This window comes from Cucurbita moschata, unplaced genomic scaffold, assembly GCF_002738365.1.
Source record: "Cucurbita moschata cultivar Rifu unplaced genomic scaffold, Cmos_1.0 Cmo_Scf00019, whole genome shotgun sequence".
In the NCBI taxonomy this organism is placed as follows: domain Eukaryota; kingdom Viridiplantae; phylum Streptophyta; class Magnoliopsida; order Cucurbitales; family Cucurbitaceae; genus Cucurbita; species Cucurbita moschata.
This window is the reverse complement of record NW_019268535.1, coordinates 874998-892061: the sequence shown is the minus strand read 5'-3', so window position 1 is coordinate 892061 and position 17064 is coordinate 874998. Positions and strand designations below refer to the sequence as shown.

The following is a 17064-nucleotide window of genomic DNA, read 5'->3' as shown; positions in this document are numbered from 1 at the left end:
AATTAATAATTCGACCACGCGCGCCAAATCTTAATGGGCCGACCACCATGATATTGGGCCGGGCTTCATTATTCTAAAAGCCCATTCAAGAGACAAAAATGAAAAAAAAAAAAAAAAATTGACAGCTGTGGGATTTGAACCCACGCCCTTTCGGACCAGAGCCTAAATCTGGCGCCTTAGACCACTCGGCCAAACTGTCTTGATGCAACAAATGTTCCATATAAATTTTTTATATAAAATATTTATACCTTGAAATTTATAAAAATAATAATTATTTATTATAATAATTGTTCCTTTAAAACATAAAAAAAGGCAAAAAAAATTCACAACCTTGATTTAATAATAATAAATAATAATACCCTAAGTCTTATAATACAAGCTTTAAGATGATGAATTCCTCCTAGGCTTCAAAGAGGCAGATAATTGTTCAGTAATACATGTTGGTAAGCATTTTAAAGCAGTAGTATATCTAGATGAAGGCACATAGTGACAGAAAAATTCTGGATCTTCATTATAAGCCTCCATATAAGTTTCCAAATTTGAAACGATCTCGTCAAAATGTGGTCGCTTGTCGGGATTTTTCGACCAGCATCTCTTGATCATGCGACGAAATGCCTGTGGGCACGCCGAAGGTAGAGGGGGTCTTGCATTCTGAAGAATACAGACAGAAGGTATCTCGTCAGCTACACCGAGTAAAAGATATGTATAATGTGGTAACACTAAGACAAAAGCAGCACATAGACAGAAGGTAACCCGTCAGCTACTCCGAGGAAAAGATATGTATAACGTTGTAGCGCTAAGACAAAGGCAGAACACAGACAGAAGCTAACTCATCAGCTACTCCGAGTCAACTATATGTATAATGTTGTAATGCTAAGACAAAGGCATAACACAGACAGAAGCTAACTCGTCAGCTACTCCGAGTCAACGATATGTATAATGTTATAACGCTAAGACAAAGGCAGAACACAGAGAGAAGCTAACTCGTCAGCTACTCCGAGTCAAAGATATGTATAATGTTGTAACGCTAAAACAAAGGCAGAACACAGACAGAAGCTAACTCATTAGCTACTCCGAGTCAACGATATGTATAATGTTGTAACCCTAAGACAAAGGCATAACAGACAGAAGCTAACTCATCAGCTACTCCGAGTCAACGATATGTATAATGTAGTAACGCTAAGACAAAGACAGAACACGGACAGAGGGTAACTCGTCAGCTACTCCGAGTAAAAGATATGTATAATATGGTAACGCTAAGACAAAATAAGAACAAAACCGCTATCGAGTGAAGCTAATGAAGTGCTTAGTTGAGGCTAATGGTTACCTTCTGGCATACTGCAAATGCTGCTTGTTCAGGAGTCATGTTATCAAATGGTGTCAATGCAGTTAAGAGCTCCCACAAGACAATGCCAAAGCTATAAACATCAACCTTCTTGGTGTGATGTTTTTCTTTGATCATTTCGGGTGCCATCCACCGGTATGTTCCCGTGAATCCCTTTGCGCTTCCGCACTGAGATTCGAGGCACGAGATACCGAAATCTGCTACCTTAACACACATATCTTCACCAAGTAAGAGATTTTCTGATTTGAGATCTCTGTGAAGTATTCCCTGAGAATGAAGGTACCGCATCCCACGAGCGATGTCGAGTGCTAGCTTCAGAACCAAGTTCAGTGGAACGGAATGTGGCTCCTGCTGATGGAGGTATTTTCTTAACGACCCGCCCGACATGTACTCCGTGATGATGCAAAAAACTGGAGGTTTCTTGCAAGCTGCAATGAACTGCAGGATGAAGAACACCAAAACTAGCGTTGTTAGGAGTAAAATAGATTCAATTATGCTAAGGTGTGCAGATCTAATACATGAAATGGAAATAAAAAAACAAATGAAACCATTGCTCATAGCCCCTTGTAACAAATGAACTTAGATCGTCTTCTTTAGCTCTAATATCCAATAGCTCCGTTTTCGGAGGTCGTCGTGTTGTAGTGTATCTAAAGAAGTGATAAGCGCCAATAATGTTAGATTTGCAAAGCTAGAGGTCGTTTTGGGATCCTTACAAACTTTCACAAATAGAGCTAACTTAATGAATGATTCCAACCAAGAGCTAGTTAGAAGGATGAATAACTCTTAGATCGAACTTTGAATCTATGATGATCACTCTTAGTCCCAAGACGACTCACTTTTGCCTTGTTTCTTGTAATTGCTCATTCGAGTACATGCAATGGATCAGTGGTTGGATTCATATCAACAAGGCAAAGGAACAACGGAGCAAGAAGAGAGTTTCAACTTTGAAGACTTTTTCGTTTGAGCACAGGGCTCCAAGCCTTTTGTTGACAAAGATCAATATCCTCGATCTCTTCCTAAATATTGATCGACGTTCTCTCGATATTCAGGAATTTCCCATGCTACCCCCATCCATCCATCAGTGCATTGGATGCACAGGGCTCAAGCCTTTTATTGATAAAGATCAGGATCCTCGATCTCTTCCTGAATATTAATCTACGTTCTCTCGGTACTCAAGAATTTTCCAGGCTACCCCCATCCATCCATTAGTGCATCCATTGCACGAGGCTCCAAGCCTTGTATTGACAAAGATGAGGATCCTTGATCTCTTCCTGAATATTGATCGACATTCTCTCGGTACTCAAGAATTTCCCACGCTACCCCCATCCATCCATCAGTGCATCCATTGCACGGGGCTCCAAGCCTTTCATTGACAAAGATCAGGATCCTCGATCTCTTCCTGAATATTGATCGACGTTCTCTCGATATTCAGGAATTTCCCAGGCTACCCCCGTCCATCCATTAGTGCATTCATTGCACGAGGCTTGAAGCCTTTTGTTGACAAAGATCAGGGTCCTCTATCTCTTTTTGAATATTGATCAACGTTCTCTCGATACTCAGGAATCTTCCCGGCTACCCACATCCATTAATGCATCCACTAAGTCAGAAATGAAGTATTCAAAACCTCTAAATCAAAGCGTTGCTAGAATAGAACTAGACTAGATACGAACGTTACAGGAACCAGTAAAATACATGAACAACCCAAGAAGAATTCACCACAAACACATTCCAATTCCCTTTCATGAAACATTCAATGCTTTAGACAACAAATAAACACAAACCCACATAAAAGAAACCAAGTAAATGAAACATACAGTGATGATATTAGGATGCCTCAATCGAAACAGCAATGCCACCTCTGAAATGAACTGATTCTCAAGAAAGATAGCCAAATTTTCGTCCTGCTCAGGCTGGCTTATCAGCTTAATAGCAACCTCCCTCTGCTTATACACACCTCTGTAAATCCTGCTATGCCTTCCTGTAGCAAATTTAAAGCCAATAAACAATTGAGACATGTCCGCACTCCATTCTTCTTCATCTTCTCCCTTAATCTCTGCACCAGACGACACCAAATACTTAGACCATGACACAGCCCGCTCATACTCCCCAAGAGAAAGCCTCCTCCCAGGCTTTCCATTGATCGAAATTGGCTTGAACCAGTTCAAATTCCTCATGGGGTATGCCCAAATTTTAACAAAATCATTAATCTACCCTCTTCAATCCTTCCCCACCCAATGTAGATTCTAAATCGACCCCAAATTTTGGTAAATCAATCGTTGCAAGAACAAGATCTATAGCTGGAAATCAAGAGAAAAACAGAACCCACATCGATTAATGCACCCACTATGTTAAACTACATTTTCCCTCAAACTCACGCATCAGATACAAATGGAGCTAAATTTGAATCAAATGATACACACACATGCATATTCATATCCATATCTGATACTCAACAGAAGAAATGAACTCATGAACACCAAATTTGAAGGTGGAACAGAGAGGAAAGGGGTAATGATGAAGATGGGGAGTTTTTTTTCTTGATTTTTTCACTTGGGTTTTGAGAGTGAGAGAGAAAGGGTTTACTGGTAAAGAGCTGGAGAGAGAGAGAGGGAGGGAAGAGGGGGAAAAGGGTGAGTTGAGATGTAGCTGTTGTTTGCGGTGGTGCAGTGGTAGCATATATGGGGAAGACTCGTCTCCTTCGTCTGCTCTAACGCCAATGGGTTATGCCCATTACATTCATAACGTGTAAAGATCCTCCTCTTAGGGGACAACACTGGTCCTCTTTGATTATGACCCCTACCCTCTCATTTTCCTTCCTTTTCACCCCTTACCTTCTCCTTTATTTCCATCTTGCCACTCAATTATTTACTCCCTTCCCCCTCCCCCATGTCTACCTTCCCCTCATATTGTTTCAATCCCTCGTAAACCCATGAAGCGATCGAGTTGTTTCCGCTAATACCCTCGTGAGATTGAGAATTCGGATTCGACATATGATAGTTTTAGTGCTTCTTTGCGTTCCATGCAACAGGATTGTTGGGAGAGGGGTTCTATCTCATCTAATGAAGGGGTTGATCATGAGTTTATAAGTAAAGAATACATCTCCATTGGTATGAGGTCTTTTGGGAAAATCAAAAGCAAAGTCAGGAGAAGCTTATGCTCAAAGTGGACAATATCATATCATTGTGGAGGTTCATGATTTATAACATGATATTAGAGTCATGTCCTTAACTTATCTATGTTAATAAAATCCTCAAATGTTGAGCAAAGAAGTTGCGAGTCTCAAAGATGTAGTCAAAAGTGACTAAAGTGTCGAATAAATAATATACTTTGTTTGAGGGCTCTAGAGAGGAGTCGAGCCTCGATTAAGGAGAGGTTGTTCGAGGGCTCCAAGCCTCATGGGAGACTCTATGGTGTACTTTGTTCGAGAAGGAGATTATTGGGAGAGGAGTTCCACATCAGAAAATTAAGGGGTTGATCATGAGTTTATAAGTAAGGAACACATCTTTAAAATCACGAGAGTTTGTGCTCAAAGTGGACAATATCATACAATTGTGAAGCTCTGTGATTTCTAATAAGGATGTCACCTAGTAACTTGCGTCCGTATGATCGCTCTCATTCAGATATTGTCTCGGTTCATTTACATACACTTCTATTACTCGGACATCATAGCTAGGAGCAAACGTGGTACATCCATCCCTTCTGAAAGCCATCAAATTGTTGATGCCAAAGTAGCAAAAATTTCCAGACATGGGAGTGTTAACTCGGGTATCATACGAACCTTTATTCTTAATAAAGCAAAGTGGCGCCTTCGTTTGATTCATAATTCAAAGGTCTCAGACTTCATCGTCACATTCTTCCCATTAGTGACTGAAATCTCTCCAATAATACGCTAAGGTTAACATAAATTACAATGCGTCGCTCGAAGTCTCTCGAGCCCCCTGTTGTATCAATCTATATTCCATTTTAGGAAAAATCCAAAATGAAACAAAATTGGGTAAAATAAAAAGGAAGGATGGAAGGGTAGAAGGGGAAAAGGGGAAAAAAAGTAGGGGTAAAAGAGGAAGAGTGAAGAGTAGTTAGATGGAGTAACTGAAACGGAAGAAGAAAGAAGAAAGAAGAGTTATTTATTTATTTATTTTTTAAAGGCGTGGGCGTGGGGCCCACTTTACAGTGAAGTGTCCGTGGGTTTGTCGGACAAAGCCGTATGGTCCTCTTCCGTATACGGTCTTTCTCTCTCTTCCCCCATTTGCGCGTTTTTCTCTCTCTAGCTTTATACCACAATTACCCCTCGTCCCTGACCAGTTATTATCATCATTATTATTATTATTATTATTATTTAAAAAATAAATAAATTTCATTATTTTATTATATTCCTTTTAAATCACCACCTCAAAAAAGCTGCCCCTGGGCCCCACCAACTTTTTGGTCGTTTCCCAAATATCTCCCGCATCTCATGCAACTTACTTAACAAACCTCAAGGATAAAACAGTCTTTCTCCCTACCTTTTAGATTTATATTTCAATTTTTTAAAATTTAATCAATCTTTAAATTAAAAGGTTGTAATTTCTATTTTATTTTAATGATTTTTCCAACATTTTTTAAAAATCAAAGGTTGTAATTTAATTTTTTAATTAGCATTTTTCCAATATGGTTTTTTTTTGTTAAATATAATAATAATAATAATTAATTGTTTAGCTTGACAGTTGAGAAAAAGAATAAATATTAAGTTCATAACTAACTTTGGAATAATCCCATAAGAAATAATAATTGAAAATTTAATCCATTTTTTAATTTTAAATATAAATTCTGACAAGATTCTTGTATTTAGATTCTTATCTCAATGCTTTTTTTTTTTTACTCGGCAGTATGATAATTTATTTTAAAAATAAAATAAAATAAAATAACTCAAGTAGCTATTTAATTAAAGTTATAAAAGCTTATATTAAAAAAAGGAAAGCTCTTTTTTCCATTTTTTTATTTCTAAGTTGGATTTAGATTAAAATATTTGTATAAATAAGATAGACATAGATGTTGTCCTCATTCGCCCGTTATGCCCACTGCTAATAGATACTGTCCCATTTGGCCCGTTACACCCACCGCTAATAGTTACTGACCGCTTTGACCTGTTACGTATCGTCATCAATCTCACAGTTTTACTATGCGTCTTATACGGAGAGGTTCCACACCCTTATTAAAAAAAAAAAAAAAAATGCTTCGTTCCTCTCTCCAATCTACGTGGAATCTCACAATCCACCACTCTTCAGAGCTCAGTGTCTTCGCTAGCACATCATTCCATGTCTGGCTATGATAACAACTCAGACCCATTGTTAGTAAAAATTGTTTGTTTTGGCCCGTTATGTATCGTCGTCAGCCTCACGATTTTAAAACGTGCCGGCTACGGAGAAGTTTTCACACTCTTATAAAAAATACTCTGTTCTCCTCTCCAACCCATATATGACGTCAGAAAAAAAGAATATAATAGATTTTATTTTTAAATTTATTCATAAACTATCGCAATATTTATTTCTAAAATATTTAGACAATTGACTGGCTGAACCATATTAAACTTATGATGATATTTTAACCCGATACAGGTGGGTAGCTATAACCTACAATAAAAAAAATTGAAAATAAAAAGGAATATTTGAAAAAAAACGAGGAAAAAGAACAGGAATTTAGGATATAAAATATAAAAATTAAAAAGAAAAAAAAAAGGCAATATTTAAATATTTAAATGTCCTATGTCCATAAAGTTCACAGGACCTAAAAGTAGGCATACTGTGGGTCCCACCCCACGTAGAAAGAAAGGACAATGTTTTATTTTTTTCACTTTAGGGAAAAAAATATTTGTCCGTACATACACGTGGCAGAATCTTTTTTCCTTCATCCTCGCATTTTAATTTTATTATTATTATTTTTAAAAACTTCAAATTAATCTTTTTTGTATTTATTAATTTATTGTCAATTTTTCTTTAAAATAAATAGGAAAGATTAATCATCCTTTTAATTTTCTTAAAACATTTATCTTATATTTTTATTGCACAAAAAATAATGTTATTATTAAAATATTAAATTTGTACAATTAAAAGTGATATTTTAATTAAATAATCGAGATATTGAGTTGTCATTAATGTTGGAAAAAGAAAAAAAAATATTTTTTTTTAATTTTTTAATTTTTTTATATCTCGATATGATTCTTTCCTTTAAAATTGAGCTAATTATTTACTATTTATTTAAGACATCAAAAATCAAGGATTAGGTTGACATCCCAAAGTTGGAAATATTAAATAATTTTTAAAAAGATTTAGGATCTTAATAATTATTAAAGCTTCAATCATTATCTCCATACCATTAATTTTATATTATTATCTAAAATAATAACGACGATATAATAATAATAATAATAATATTTTGATTTTCTTCGATAATTTATTTTTCAGTAGCCCACTTAGAAGTATACGATAACTTCACTGAATTCATTGTTCGAGTTGAGATCAGACCTTAATATTCTCATGATAAGTATGTTTCGAGTCAAACAAGTTATGATTGAGTTTTGTTCCAATTTCCTCACAAATAAAACGAGATTACGATCATTGTTCGAGTTGAGATCAGACCTCACTATTCTCATGATAAGCTTATTTCGAGTCAAATAAGTCATGATCGAGTTTCGATCGAGTTTCGTTCTAGTTTCCTCACAAACAAAACGAGATTACAATCACTGTATGAGTTGAGATCAGACCTCGCTATTTTCATGACGAGCCTGTTTCAAGTCAAACAAGTCATGATCGAGTTCCACTCCAGTTTCCTCACAAACAAAACGAGACTACAGTCACTGTATGAGTTGAGATCAAACCTCGCTATTCTCATGACAAACCTCTTCCGAGTCAAACAAGTCATGTTAATGTTCCATTTCAGTTTCCTCACAAACAAAACGAGATTACGATTACTGTTCGAGTTGAGATCAAACCTCACTATTCTCATGACAAGCCTATTTCAAGTCATGATCGAGTTCCATTCTAATTTCCTCACAAACAAAACGAGACTACAGTCACTGTTCGAGTTGAGATCAAACCTCGCTATTCTCATGACAAACCTCTTCCGAGTCAAACAAGTCATGTTAGTGTTCCATTTCAGTTTCCTCACAAACAAAACGAGATTACGATCACTGTTCGAGTTGAGATCAAATCTCACTATTCTCATGACAAACCTGTCTCGAGTCAAACAAGTCATGATTGAGTTCAATTCCAATTTCCTCACAAACAAAATGAGATCACGATCGATTTGATACAAACCACGACGAGTGCCACGCTCAAGACAACGGGCATTTAAGCTCGTAATAATGTATATGATTAGTGTTCTAAACTTAAGAAAAGAACAAGAGAGGGCGGGGAATGTTTGTCAGGTAGTGAGGAATCTGTACGAACCACGAGCTATGAACATGGGCTAATGGAAGAAACCCACGTGAACTCCTGTTTCCTCCATGCCTCAAGCTTTGAAGGTCACTGTCAGAGTTCATAAGCATTTTATAACCATCTTTGGAAACCTAACAAAAAGTTGACTCACTCTGCAAATCTGTCCTCTTCCCCTTCTTCCAAACCTGCATCGGGTTTACCGTACAACTATAGACGTGTAACAGCCCAAGTCCACCGCTAACAGATATTGTCCGTTTTGGGTCATTATGTATTGCTGTCAGCCTCACGATTTTAAAACGTGTATGCCATGGAGAGGTTTTCACACCCTAGTAAGGATTGTTTTGTTCCCATCTCCAACCGATGTGAGGGTTACTGATTATGCAGGATTCATGGTAGGTAGGTCTCCGGGGTTGAAGGAGCTGGGAAGTTTTAGTGACCAAAAAGGCGGGTTCAGTCTGTACACGATCAATGTCAAGAAGCAGATGGCACGGGCGAGCTACCGTTCTCGATGCTGTCGAAATGAGTGGCTGAAGGTCGATTGGCAGATGTTTGTTCTGTGTCCAAGTGCAGGTTAGAAAGAGCATTGAGGTCGAGATTTGGGAAGATGGAGGAGCGGCACCGAGGACATTTGACATTCAGACGAAGCCACTCGTCGATACATTCGACATGGAAGTTGTGAGCACACGGCATACCGCGAACCTGCATAAAGTCCAGGAGGAGAACAGAACAGTTGCATTCATTTGTTCAACCACAAAATCAAATGGATATGCAAATAAGTTGTTCAGTTTATGTTTGATCAGAATGAATACAATTGCATCATAGAGAAGTTCAAACAGTTTACCTCATTCCCTACATGGAACTCTTCAAGGCAAATCGGGCATTCACTGCAATCCGTCGGGACCGCCTTCAGCCCGAACTTCGGAAGTTCTTGGATGAGAGCTTCCACAGCTTCCCTCTGCACAAACCCCCGAAAAATAGCCCGTTCGTAAGAACTTTGTGTTTCATAATCAGCAAAGAAAGAGCAAGCCTACTGATTTCTCAGCACACGCCCACCGTTAGCAGATATTGTCCACTTTGTTCCATTACATAACAACCCAATCCCATTACTAGTGGATATTGTCCGTTTTGCCCCATTACGTATCGCTGTCAGCCTCACGGTTTTAAAACGTGTCTGCAAGGGAAAGGTTTTCACACCCTTATAAGGAATGTTTCCTTCCCCTCTCCAACCGATGTGAAATCTCACATCCATCCCCTTGGGAGCCCAGCGTCTTCGCTGACTGGCTCTGATACCATTTGTAACAGCCCAAGTCCACCGCTACTAGATATTGTCCGCTTTGGCCCATTACGTATCGTCGTCGGCCTCACGGTTTTAAAACACGTCTACAAGGGAGAACTTTCCACACCCTTATAAAGAATGCTTCGTTCCCTTCTCCAACCAATGTGGGATCTCACAATGCGTATGTAACATGTTACAGCATCTCTTTAACAGACCGTTTGCGAAATAACGATATAAAAACCGATCGAGAAGTTCAATACATGTTACTACAACAGATCCAAAACCAAGCGCAAAAAGTTTTCCATATGCATTGATTTAAGCGTCACACATTTACCTGAGCTGAGGTTAAGAAAAGCCCGGGATGGTACCCCATAGCATCTTGCCCAACGCCTCGTATTTCCAGTCCTGCAGCTTCAAACGCCCAATCAGGAACCCGAATCATATCAACAAGTACCTGGTTTGCAGAAAAATGCTACTCCATTCAATCTTTGGGCATATGATCACAATTTAAAGTGCCAACAACAAGAAGTTTTCGAGCTTACCCCATATTCAGACACGGGGACGCCTTGTTGGGCACGTAACAAGTGTGCTTGTCGACGCGCTAACCACTGCTTAACACGGTTTTAGAAGCATTAAGTATGAAACAAGAACAATTTGAAGCAATAGGTTTGCTTAGGCCCTCAATTATTGGAGAAGTAGACAGAAAATGAATAACCTTTCCAACTGACATGCAAGCAATGCAAAGAAGGGCACAGTAGCTGAAAAGCAACCAAATGAGGAAGCCCCATTTCTGTCCTTCTTCGGGCAACTGCACGCATCGACGAGACGAACTAAACAATCAAAGCTTGTAGATAGATAATTTGGCGACATTAACGGAGGAATAGTATATAGCTTACACAGTCTTTAGCGTCTCGAAACCATAGGGTACCGATTACAGTCCACGCACATAAAAACGGGTAGAGGAATATAGAGAGAATAGAAAGAACCACAACTCTTCCACAAAACTGAGCATATTGTTGGAGCCATCCAAAATCCCTAATGAAAAGTTATGTTTAAGAGTTAAGAATAAGGCACCAAATCTGAAATACACCACTGCCTCCCTTAAGAACTTGCAAGAAAACAAGAAATCAACAATGAGATTTGCAACCATGCGGCTGAACCTCGAAGGGGGTTGACACGAGGCGGTGTGCCAGCAAGGATGTTGGGTCCTGAAAGGGGTGGATTGGAGGGCCCCACATCGATTGGAGAAGGGAACGAGTACCAGCGAGATCACTGGGCCCCAATGGGGGTGGGGTTGTGAGATCCCACCTCGACTGGAGAGGGGAACAAAGCATTTTTTATAACGGTGTGGAAACCTCTCCCGAGCAGACCTTGAGGGGAAGCCCAGAAGGGAACGTCCCAAGAGGACAATATCTGCTAGCGGCTTGGGTTGTTATAGATATTGTCCTCCTTGGGTTTTCCCTTTCGAGCTTTCTCTGAAGGTTTTAAAACGTGTTCACTAGGGAGAAGTTTTCACACCCTTATAAGGAGTTTCGTTTCCCTCTCCAACTGATGTGGGATCTCATAGTCCACCCCTAGCCCACCGCTAGTAGATATTGTCCTCTTTGGGTTTTTCCTTCCAAGCTTCCCCTCGAGGTTTTAAAATGCAACAACTAAGGAGTGGTTTCCACACCCTTATAAAGAATGCTTCGTTCCCCTCTCCAACCGAAATGAGATCTCACAATCCACCCCTCTTGGGGGCCCAGTGTCCTCGCTGGCACACCATCCACTGTCTGGCTCTGATACCATTTGTAATAACCCAAGCCCACCGCTAGCAGATATTGTCTTCTTTGAACTTTTTCTTCCAAGCTACCCCTCAAGGTTTTAAAACGCGTCAACTAAGGAGAGGCTTCCACACCCTTATAAGGAATGCTTCGTTCCCCTCTCCAACCAATGTGAGATCTTACAATATCTACTAACGGTGAGCTTAGGCCATTACAGAATTGGTTGCATATCTAGCCCTAATCGAACTCAATGAACAGAAACTGATCTTCAAGAACAATTTAGAGGGAAAAATTCAAGGGAGATAGAGAGACAAGGCCTTACAATCCCATTCCAGCTGAAAGTGCATTATCTATGAACAGCAAAAGGCGAAAAGCAAACACAGAGGTATAATCAACCTGAAAGAAGAAAGTAAAACACATAGCCATCAGAACAAGCAATCACAAACCTATCTTAGATTCGTATTACTTCTTCGAAACTCGAACGCCTACCACGATCCATACGTGCAACGGATATCTACATGTATTGTACCGCCTCCAATTGATAGTCACAATTATTCTACCAAGCAAAAACAGTCAAAGAACAAGAACAGATATAATGAAAGCCTGATGCAGGCTCCTAACAAGGTTCTAACAAGGTTCTAACAAAGCATAAACAACAGGCAGCTTCAATCAATATGGCAAAGGATACATGCTAGTAGCAAGCATTGACAAGAAGAATCCATCGTACCTGAAAACCCCCAAAATCCTCAAGCAAATAAAAAACCCATCAAAATGGGTGAATTCATATTCCAATGGAACGATGGGAAAGAGATTTACCATTTGAAATCGATCCCTCGAATCGCCATATCCAAAAACTAAACCAAGAACACTCAAGAACACTCAAAACTGCCAAAAATGGCTAATGGGTCTCCATGAAAAGGCAAGAAACGATTAAAGAACCACAAGGGAAAGGGAAATCAAAGAAGAACTCGAACATTTGGCCAGAAATTTCATCTGGGTTCGAATCATTGATGAACAAAGAGATGAAAAAACAGAAGAATATGACGTTTCAGAGCATAATTCGAGCCACAATCTTGTTTGGCAAGTTAGTTGAATCCATTTAAACCAAACATTAAGAAGGAAAAATGACAATTACAAGTTATTTTATGAGGCAGAATCAACCTTTTCAAAGATTTGATAGTATAAAATTGAGATGAGATTACAGAGGAAGATTCTGCAATAGTTGGAGGGTGGGGTCGCCAAGAAACGCAGCAGATAGCGAGTGGCTTTCATCAATGGGCTATGCAAAAACCAAGGACAGCGACCTTACTCTAAAGCCCAACAAAAAAGCCCCTCCAAATTGTTATGTTTTTCATCCTCTGTTCTTCACTTTTAACATGCCCATTATCCAAGAGAGCGAGAATCTTCTTTTCATTTCATTTCCCAAATAAAGAAATCACAATGAAAGAAGAAGAAAACACGAGTTAAAAGACGAGAAAACAACATCTCGAATTTGTTGTCGGGCATAGGGATTTAGCTAGTTTTTTCGATGGCTCTGACTTCTATCCTTATGATGCAGCGATAACCCACTTTTTTTTTACTGCAACACTAGATAATGAAGAAACTGTAATAACCCAGAAAGAGAGTGTTGAAGCAGAACGTACTGTTTGTTTTTGGAAGATTGAAGATCACTACATAGCCTCCAATAGACTCGATTTCTTCCAACAATAATGATTATTCATCTACTTCTCTCGTTCCATGAACTTTAAGAAACCGTCTTTTTTTTTTTTTGTAATATATAGACAATACATCATCAATTTGAACTGTTGGTTGCAACTCACTTGCATGAGGTTGAAATAGCTAGTAATCGTCGGTCAGTCATACGACAATAAATTTATTCTTAGGTACGACCGGTCAAGCTATGGAAGTCTGGATAAATGAGATTTGAGATTAAGTCAACTCTCTGATCAAAAAAAGATAATATATTTTTTAATTTTCTTAGAAAAACAAAATAATATTGACTTTTTAATTTTTTAAAATAAAAGTTAAACCTATTGATACTATTTTAAAAATTTTAATATTAAGAATATTTTAAAAATAAGTATTAATAATTTCCATAAAAATTAAAATAATGTTTTCAATTTTTTATTTTTTTAATTTAAGGATATTACCGATATTTTTTTTATAAAATATAAAATTTATGAATATTTTTATTAAAAAAAACAAATTATAATTTTATTTTACTAATATGTTATTCAATATTTAATTCTATTAATCACTTAAATTCTCATCTATTCCACGTCACAAATCCAGTCAAACATAAATTAAATAAATAAATAAAAACAGAATTAGATAAAATCAAAAAGGTGGTCGGTGAATGGAAAACGCGGAGAAAAACGACGTCGGATGGCTGACGCAAAAGTCAAACTAGCAAACCGGAAGGCAACCGGGTGACTGGAACTGGTGCATGGAATCAGATCATATCATACCCCCTGACCGTCTGACCGGTTCCCGGGCAGCTAGAAAACGACTGCCCGTTCTTCCTCCTCATCTTCCTCTGCATATAAATACCAACCCCTTAAACCATATTCTTCCAACAAGCTTAACAATTTCATGGCAAAGCCCGGCATCGATGGCGGAGCTTCGATCAAACTCGATCGTAAAATCGTCGAGAAAAACCGAAGAATTCATATGAAATCGCTGTGTTCTAAGCTCTTCAATCTTGTTCCTTCCTCCCATTACAAAATTTCTAAGGTTTTTTTCATACCCAAATCTTGAACAATTGATATCAATTCATGTTCTAAGTGTAATTATTGTTTGTTCTTCACAGGATTTGCTATCCCAACAGACCCAAATCTCATACGTGATTGCTTACATAAAAGAGCTGAAAGAAAGAGTGGAGAGTTTGGAGAAAAGGAAGGAAGCTTTACAATTACAAATTCATTCTCAATTGCCAACTTCTAGTGATTCTACATTTCCTATAGTTGAGGTGAGAGAATTGTGTAGTGGGATCGTTCACGTAACGTTGATTAGCAGTGTTGATCGAAACGTCATGCTTAATGAAATCATTGGTGTCGTTGAAGAGGAAGGTGGTGAAGTTGTGAGTGCTAGCTTCTCCACGCTCGGTGATAAGGTCTTTCATTCCCTCCATATCGAAGTAAGTCGTGTTAGGAATAATGAACCTAGAGATGTCAACGAGACGGGAAACTTCCCTATCCCTATCTCTGCCTCCTATTTCATTTCTCATTTTGAGATCTCACATTAGTTGGAGAGGGGAATGAAACATTTCTTATAAGAGTGTGGAAACCTCTCCCTATTAGACACTTTTTAAAATCGTGAGATTAATGACGATACGTAACGGGTCAAAGTGGACAACATGGCTCTTACATCTATCTTCTAACTCAATTCTCATATTATCTTTGTTTTTTTTTCCAAAAGACCTCGTATCAATAAACATAGTATTTCTTACTTATATACTCACGATCTTCTTTCTTAATTAGTCAATATGATACTCTAATAAGTAACAAAAAAAACCCGTCTTACTGAAACTCGATACGAGTTACGAGCTACAGTAAACTAAGCTTAATCTGTTTAATCGTATTCTTTTTACTTTGCAGGCTAAAATTTCTAGGGTTGGAATAGAGACGTCGAGAGTAGAAAAAAGATTGAAGCATTTGATAATTGAAGCTCGAGAAGATGGACGAGATAAGTAATCAATCTTTCTCCTTCAAGTATGAAAAGTTGAGACAAAAATGGAGCTAAGAATATGAATAGTTTAACGTTGTTTCAAGACCAAGATTTGTGTAATGTTCTTCAAATCTTGTCATTTTGTCAACTCTCATAAAATATATAAAAATAATGTCTGTTTTTGTGCTTCAGATGTTTTCTCATACTGTTTTGTTTCATTAACTGAAGTGCTTAAGTGTTGTATTGAATATTGAAACTTTATGCTATTAATAATTTAATAGATAACATATCTATAATAATTAATAAATTTATTGTTTTAATAATATATTTAAACACGTCATGATACTTTAAAATTTTCACTTGAAAGAAATGGGTGGGTTATTGGACTGGTATGGATGTCTTTTCGTGTTTCAAGTAGCATTTAACGTATCAATTATGAGTGTTCATATGACTTCATAACCCGACCAACCCGAACTACTCAATCCAAACCATAAAGGTTGAGTTGGGTATACCAACTCGGATCACTATAGCAACTCAAACCCACTACAAACAGATATTGTCTGCTTTGGCTTGTTACATGTCAGCCTCACAGTTTTAAAACGCGTCTGTTAGGAAAAGGTTTTCACACTGTTATAAGGAATGTTCTGTTTCCCTCTTCAACGAACATGGGATCTCACAATCCACCCCTTAGGGGCCCAGCGTTCTCGTTGGCACACCATAACTTGTCTGGCTCTGATACCATTTGTAACCGTTCAAACCTACCGCTAATAGATATTATTAGTTACATATCGTCGTCAGCCTCATAATTTTAAAACGTGTCTATTAGGGAGAGGTTTCCACACCCTTATAAGAAATGTTTCGTTCCCCTCTCTAACTGATATGAGATCTCGCAACTACCCAACTGGGACGGGAAAGAATCTCTCCCTTTTTCCTCCCCATTCTCCATTTAAACACGAATTTCCCTCCTAAGCTCTCGAAAGTCTCGACTTTGCAAATCAAACCGACATTTCTCATATCTATCAATGATGTCAATTTCTTTAAAAAAAAAAAAAAAAAAAAACTAATAATAAATAAAGCTTCAAATTATGAGGTTATTTAGTTGCACACGTCTACATTTCATATCATTAGCATCCAATTTTGACGCTTATTTTATTTCATTTATTAAATTAAAAAAGCTACTTTCTTTATTATTATAATTTAATACTCTAATATTAAACATAAAATTCAATTTATATCTAAATATTCTTAATTTTTTTTCCAAAAATATATTAATAGGAATTTAACGGCTTCTATATATATATAGATATAGATATACATATACATATAAAGATATATATATATATATACATATAAAGATATATATATATATATATATATATATATATATATATATATTATTAAATTCTAGGTTGTTATTATTCAAATTATCTAATTTTTCAACCTATTATTCACATTTTAATCATTGTTATAAAGAATACGTGTGGAATATTTCATGTTCACACCTTTTGCATCATAATTTGGATTAAAAAAAATACAAATATATATATATATATATATATATATATATATATATATATATATATATATATATATATATATATA

The 17064-nt window shown here is 37.3% G+C and overlaps 3 protein-coding genes and 1 non-coding gene across 5 annotated transcripts; 1 reads left to right on the top strand and 3 right to left on the bottom strand.

The window, feature by feature from the left end:
* Positions 1–119: 119 nt before the first annotated feature.
* On the bottom strand, positions 120–199 carry TRNAL-UAG. Its single transcript has one exon. It is a non-coding gene; the product is annotated as a tRNA-Leu (tRNA).
* Positions 200–322: 123 nt separating this feature from the next.
* LOC111456862 (serine/threonine-protein kinase HT1-like) lies at positions 323–4074 on the bottom strand. The gene is made up of 3 exons (XM_023098905.1): positions 3160–4074; positions 1328–1783; positions 323–651 (listed from the first exon to the last, which is right to left on the bottom strand). The coding sequence occupies exons 1-3, from the start codon at positions 3517–3519 to the stop codon at positions 382–384; spliced, it is 1086 nt and encodes a 361-aa protein (XP_022954673.1). The 5' UTR covers positions 3520–4074; the 3' UTR covers positions 323–381.
* Positions 4075–8516: 4442 nt separating this feature from the next.
* Positions 8517–13023, bottom strand: LOC111456863 (E3 ubiquitin-protein ligase SIS3-like). 2 transcript variants are annotated; one of them, XM_023098906.1, is made up of 10 exons: positions 12613–13023; positions 12485–12523; positions 12286–12352; positions 12119–12192; positions 10930–11068; positions 10749–10841; positions 10576–10641; positions 10368–10487; positions 9599–9712; positions 8517–9456 (listed from the first exon to the last, which is right to left on the bottom strand). In XM_023098906.1, exons 1-10 carry the CDS (start codon positions 12639–12641, stop codon positions 9229–9231), a joined length of 969 nt encoding a protein of 322 aa, XP_022954674.1. In that variant the 5' UTR covers positions 12642–13023; the 3' UTR covers positions 8517–9228. The 2 variants fall into 2 exon arrangements, with proteins under 2 accessions (XP_022954674.1, XP_022954675.1); XM_023098907.1 differs by lacking the exons at positions 12119–12192; positions 12286–12352 and having other exon boundaries at positions 12613–13019.
* Positions 13024–14388: 1365 nt separating this feature from the next.
* LOC111456691 (transcription factor bHLH168-like) lies at positions 14389–15656 on the top strand. Its single transcript, XM_023098664.1, has 3 exons — positions 14389–14529; positions 14606–14932; positions 15393–15656. Exons 1-3 carry the CDS (start codon positions 14389–14391, stop codon positions 15486–15488), a joined length of 564 nt encoding a protein of 187 aa, XP_022954432.1. The 3' UTR covers positions 15489–15656.
* Positions 15657–17064: the final 1408 nt, after the last annotated feature.

Excerpts from the sequence above, each read along its gene's own strand:
- LOC111456862 (XM_023098905.1), bottom strand. The coding sequence starts at position 3,519 with ATGAGGAATTTGAACTGGTTCAAGCCAATTTCGATCAATGGAAAGCCT. Across the intron at positions 1,784-3,159 it reads GGCATCCTAATATCATCACT|TTCATTGCAGCTTGCAAGAA; the intron begins GTATGTTTCATT and ends TTCATCCTGCAG. Across the intron at positions 652-1,327 it reads CATTTGCAGTATGCCAGAAG|AATGCAAGACCCCCTCTACC; the intron begins GTAACCATTAGC and ends TGTATTCTTCAG.
- LOC111456863 (XM_023098906.1), bottom strand. The coding sequence starts at position 12,641 with ATGGCGATTCGAGGGATCGATTTCAAATG. Across the intron at positions 12,193-12,285 it reads CGTTGCACGTATGGATCGTG|GTTGATTATACCTCTGTGTT; the intron begins GTAGGCGTTCGA and ends TTCTTCTTTCAG. Across the intron at positions 10,488-10,575 it reads TCCCCGTGTCTGAATATGGG|GTACTTGTTGATATGATTCG; the intron begins GTAAGCTCGAAA and ends TCTGCAAACCAG.
- LOC111456691 (XM_023098664.1), top strand. The coding sequence starts at position 14,389 with ATGGCAAAGCCCGGCATCGATGGCGGAGCTTCGATCAAACTCGATCGT. Across the intron at positions 14,530-14,605 it reads CCCATTACAAAATTTCTAAG|GATTTGCTATCCCAACAGAC; the intron begins GTTTTTTTCATA and ends TGTTCTTCACAG. Across the intron at positions 14,933-15,392 it reads TTCATTCCCTCCATATCGAA|GCTAAAATTTCTAGGGTTGG; the intron begins GTAAGTCGTGTT and ends TTTACTTTGCAG.